This window comes from Lactuca serriola, chromosome 2 (assembly GCF_051521515.1).
Source record: "Lactuca serriola cultivar US96UC23 chromosome 2, Lser_US96UC23_V15, whole genome shotgun sequence".
NCBI classification, from domain to species: Eukaryota; Viridiplantae; Streptophyta; class Magnoliopsida; order Asterales; family Asteraceae; genus Lactuca; species Lactuca serriola.
Window position 1 is genome coordinate 221431118 of NC_136409.1, and position 5496 is coordinate 221436613.

The 5496-nt window shown below is 35.7% G+C and overlaps 1 protein-coding gene across 2 annotated transcripts; it reads left to right on the forward strand.

The window, feature by feature from the left end:
* Window positions 1–648: 648 nt before the first annotated feature.
* LOC145088629 (putative F-box/LRR-repeat protein At3g18150) lies at window positions 649–3327 on the forward strand. Of its 2 annotated transcripts, XM_079027003.1 has the most exons (3): window positions 649–1312; window positions 1555–2621; window positions 2792–3327. In XM_079027003.1, the coding sequence occupies exons 2-3, from the start codon at window positions 1557–1559 to the stop codon at window positions 2828–2830; spliced, it is 1104 nt and encodes a 367-aa protein (XP_078883129.1). In that variant the 5' UTR covers window positions 649–1312; window positions 1555–1556; the 3' UTR covers window positions 2831–3327. The 2 variants fall into 2 exon arrangements, with proteins under 2 accessions (XP_078883129.1, XP_078883128.1); XM_079027002.1 differs by having other exon boundaries at window positions 653–1312; window positions 1555–3327.
* The last annotated feature ends 2169 nt before the right edge of the window (window positions 3328–5496 follow it).

Sequence of the window (5496 nt, forward strand, 5' to 3'; positions counted from 1 at the left end):
GTTTGATATGGCATCTGAGTTAGGTAAGACATTTTTGCTGACTCGGTCAGACAAAAGGTGTTTGATAGACAGAATCTTGGCGTCTAACTCGGAAAGCAATGTCTGACTGAGAAAGAAGTTGGGAGTTGGCTGACTGAGAAAGAAAACAAGGCTTTCCAATAGTACCCTTGGCGTAGATAAAAATTTGCAACTAATGAAGGTACAAGAATAGAACTTGGGTCTCCCTTGTAGAAGGGATGGTGTTTACCAGCAAGCTAAATGGTTTTTTGTATTTTATGTTTAAAATAATATATTTAATGTCTATTATGGTGGAGGTTTTTGTATAAATTATTATTATTATTATTACTATTACTATTATTATTATTATTATTATTATTATTATTATAATTATTATTAATGCCTATTATTATTATTATTATTGTAATATTGCATAGAAACGTATATAGCATCAGGATAAAATGGTCATTTTACACAAATCAGTACATTCGATCAGATTTTCAATCAAACAACATGATTTTTTACTCAGTCAGAATTTCTTACGCAGACAGAAAGAGTCTTTATTTTCTCAGCGTATGAAACGGGGCTAAGTCTTTCAAAAGAAGAAGGTACGGAACCGTTTCGGAGATAATCAAAATCGTGATGAGAAACTCACACGTGGACTGTAAACTGAAATTAAAGTCCTTGAAAATGAAAAACATAAATTTTAGATGCGAGGAATATAAATAAAAAACATGAACCCTAGATCATGAAATTATAGTGGTTGTTAGGTAAATCCTCCGATTTGTTTTGAATCTTGTTTTCTGCTCTTTGGTGCGTGTAAACCCTCCCTACATATGAACTATTGGAGGCATAAACTAAACTCGAAATTACAAGATTGGGTTTTTCTTGTAAGTTTGTAATTGGGTATCAGTCGATGTGTGTTTGTATCGATACCAAAAGAAAAATTGAAACTTTTTGTGGCTTTGAAGAGATCTAAGGCTATTTGAGGAATGACTCTGGGTTTATTTCATGTTGCCTCATATCGCCGGCCTCCCCCTCGGTCTTCTGGGACGGGTTGACCCAGATAATTAGTTTTACTGGTTTTGACGAGATCTAAGGCTATTTTGGATGTTGTTTCAAAAAGGATATGGCCCTGGCTATCTCTGGCTATGAGTTTTGGTTGAGCTGTTACGGTATTTGAGCGATTGTGCAGCTAAACATGATTTCAAATTGTGTTTTGTATGCTTTTGTTTCCAGTGGAGTGCTATTGTTGCATATATAGCAAATTGGAAGAAAAAATCCCTACAGCTTCCCTAAATCTGTTTGTCAGCAGGTAAATGGTACACTGTAAATGCATTAGACTGTATATATGAATGGATATGCAAATCTGCTGTTTTTTGGTTTGATTTAAAGTATATGCAATTTTTTAGTCATAGTTGTACATCATTGTTGGTTTGGTTTGATTGAAACAAGTGTAAGTGATTTTTGGTATTGGCGATTTCAACTTTTATATGTATATAAGATAAGATGCTTGTGGAAAATTGATGATTCTTTTTTTTTAATATGGGATTTAAGGTATGAGACCAGAAGCTGAGGATGCTCCAGAGTTGATGCAGAATATACAATCACGGTTGCCAGTAAAAGAAGCGGCCCGCACGTGCGTGTTGTCCAAGTCCTGGCTACACGCTTGGTCTACCATCCCTATCCTCAGGTTTGATGTTCGAAGAGGAAAGAGCATGAAGTTGGTGGATGGGGACCGCACTCTGATTAGGTATCTCCGTGACAACATACCAATCGAAAGGTTTGATCTTACGATCGACATCGAGAGCCAGGAGTCGGCTTCTCATGCTGAAAAATGGATCGGGGCCATCGCAGCCAAAAGTTGTCTTAGAGAGTTGTCCCTCTCAATCGATATTGCTCTTTTGCGTACCTCGTTAACATTACCAGATGAGATACTCTCAGGTGAGAACCTAACTAAGATAAGCGTTTCAGCTTCGAATGGAATCCATTATGTTTGGATGACGACTAGCTATCATCCTGTGATCAAGTGTGTGTGCCTACGAGAACTGTACTTGAATGGTGTGCGCATAAGTGAAGAGGCACTCCATGACATATTGTCGTCTTGTAGCTTGCTCGAGAAGATAGAGCTTCTAGATTCTTGCAAGGGGTTCAAGACCTTCAAGGTTAAAAACCTTCTTCGACTTTACGAATTACGAATAGATTTAGATGCTGTACACTCTACTGCTTTGGAAATCAGTGATGTCCCAAATCTTAGCGTGTTTAGCTACGATCTACATGTTTGCAGACCACAGATGCCTATTATTCCATTCAACGCCCTTTCAATATCATTAGGACGCAGCGTGACACGATTAATGTTAGGTGGCGTGATAACAGACAACGCGTGTCTCGAAACGATCAAAACGGAATTTCCTTTTCTCGAGAGTTTGACGCTTGATATGACATCATGGATGTTAGGAAGCTTCCATTTCACATGTGCTTCCATCAAGAGATTGTCCTTGCTGTCGTGCCGACACATGCTTATCGATGTACAAGTTTATGCTCCAAATTTTATTTTTTTTGAGTTTGGTGGCAACACATTGCCTAGTCTCTTATTTCCAGTCTCGTCTCTCAAGCAAATCAAGGTTTCGCTCTCACTCAACCCTCTGATTGATGCTAATTTTTTTCTTAAGATGAGGGAAACACTCACGTTATCACGCATGTGCTACCTTAATATAATAACTGACAACTCAAAGCTGCCATTGGACATTGATATCGATGATCTAAGAACAAGGCTCCTGTTTCCTCCTGCTAGGAACGTGCAAGAACTGGCGTTTCAAACGGTAGCGGATGAATGTCTGTGGGAACGATCCCAATTTTTTGATGCATTCTTTGAGATTTGTCATCCCAAGCATGTATTTGCAAGGCCAGACTCCCGGTTCAGACACAACAATCACTTTTGCAGGCTCATGCTGAGGGAGGTCTTGGAGAAGAAGACCAGAATCGTGTATTGGCCTCATTACCTGAAACATGTTCAAATAAGACAATATCGTCATCAGAAATGGAAAACCCTAACAGTTTCCCATAGAAGCTTTTTAGACGGATCGGCCCCTGGTGTCTACATGTACTTCAAACTAATGTGGCGTTAATGATCATCTCTGGCTGGGTTCTGTTATTTGTTTTATTATTATTTCATGTTTTCACTTTTTTTCTTATCCTATGTTTTACAAACATGTATTTGCTTAAAACGATCCGACTCCGAGAGGTAGCTTCCACACATGTTGCTTTTGTTACTATTTGCTTTTACTAGTAATTAATTACATGCTTACTTCAATTCAGTTTGACGTATAATCTAGTTTGTTTTTGTATAGATATGCTCGTTATTTAGTTATGATGTTTACAAGGGAAAATCACACAAAAGCCATTTTAGTTTGATCAATGTTTAACTAACAATTCTCTTCTTGTTTAAAATAAACCACCAATATTTTTTTTTATAAATTCAATTGTTACCAGTGTTGTATGTTGTTAGTTATGAATATTCTTTTTTCTAAACAAACCACTCGTGTACTAAAAAAAATCCAATAAAAAGAAGCCACTCAAATACTCAAAAAAAAAACAACAACCGCTAACTTTTTTTTTTTGGTTCCTAAGGTTGTTTTTTTGGATCAGGTCCAACAACGAAACCTTTAAGGTCCTCATTATTTAGTGTGTTTCCTAGCAATTTCAGTTCACATGTTAAACAACACTACCTCAACGCCGACTTTTATGTGTGGTAAACCCATCTCTCTCCTCTCTTGTTGGTCATAAACGTCGATTTGCTGTTTTAAATTTACAACTTCTGTGTAATGTAAGATGAATTGTGATTTGAAATTGATATTGTTTAGGTTGTTTTTGAAACGTCCATTAATTTTATTTTTGTTCTGGTCCGGTCCCTGTAATGTAAGATGAATGCTTGAGTTCTTGTTCTAGATTTACCCATATAATATTGTGTCCATGTCGGAATATTTTTACTTAATTGATCGATTTAACAATCATGGATATAACTATAGTGGGTTCTATGTATTCCGATTTGTGGATTGTTAAGTACACTTGCTCTTTGAAAACTCTATGAATACCTATTCGTCAATTCACATTGTCATAGCAATAGCTAATCTGTTAGTTCGAATTATGATAGTTTTACACAACTTGATATGTTTTTATGTGGTAAGAGCATACGATATGGGCAACGGGAAGTGGTATTTTTGCTGATGTGGCATCTCATAACATGGTTATAACACCGTGAACACCATTTTCCGCTTGGTGTAGGATATGAAAAGGCTAAGAGGACAATCCTCATATCTTGTTGGCGTTATGACATATTAAAACGGAAACATTGATTGACTGCACATTTCTTATCTCTCTATTTTTCTCCTCTTAATCTCCTCATAACATGGTCATAACATCATTAACACCATTTCCCCCTTGGTGTTATAAGGTGTTATAGCATCACCTCAACGAACATATATCTAATGTTCTTAACCGGCTAAAAGGGTGTTTGACATTCCTTTTAAAATGACTTTTGGACTTTTAACTTTTCCAACAAGTCAAAAAAGTCCAAAAGATATTTAGCAAATGGAAAAGTTCTTTTAAAACAATTTTTTGTTATTAACAAAAATGAGCTTTTTTAAAAGTTATGAATTCTTATTTTTTTTGTGACTTTTGACTTTTAACTCTTAAAAGTCTTAAAAGCCAAGTCAAACACATTTTAAACACATCTTTTAGAAACAGCTATTTTACAAAAAGTCCTTTTACGAAAATGACTTTTAACTTCAAAGAGAAATCCCAAACACACCCAAACAAGCCCTCCTCATCAAGGAGAAGTCAATGCCTCTTTATTTTGAGTAAATTACATGGATAGTCCCTATGGTTTGGGATAACTTGAGCGTTTGGTCATTATCTTATTTTTTTTAACTCGGACCGTCTCTATAACATGATTTTGTTGCATCATTGGTCCCCAGATGACTTAAAAAAAGACTATTATACCCTTACATATATCTTTTTTAATTTTCTTTTATTTATTTATCATTTAAAAAAAACACAATAATCTTCACATATACCACCAACCAAACAAAACACATTAAATTTAATAGTCCCACGACCCCATCAATGGTCCACCCAAACCACCCTTTTTTTCTTTTCCCGTTACAGTGCTTGACCACTTCGTCTTCTCCGGCAAACCATTGACAAATACAATTAAACATATATAAAATCAAAATACAATTTATCTGAATACAATCAAACCATGAATAATCGTTTTTGTTCATGAATAAGCAAAACCAGAAATACAATCTTGAAATCGAATCAAATGAACCTTAAAACATGAACAAGGAAAGCAAAAAAAAAAATTGCTTTTTTCCCCTGAGATAAGTAATCAAAATAAAACTGAAATCAAATTTAGTTTTGAGACCTGAAACCTCCTTAAAATTAGGTCTGACAATTTTCGACACGACCCGGAACACGACTCAAAGTAAACGGTCTGGG

What these genes read in the sequence shown, in the direction of transcription:
- LOC145088629 (XM_079027002.1), top strand. Translation starts at nt 1,557, where the DNA reads ATGAGACCAGAAGCTGAGGATGCTCCAGAGTTGATGCAGAATATACAA.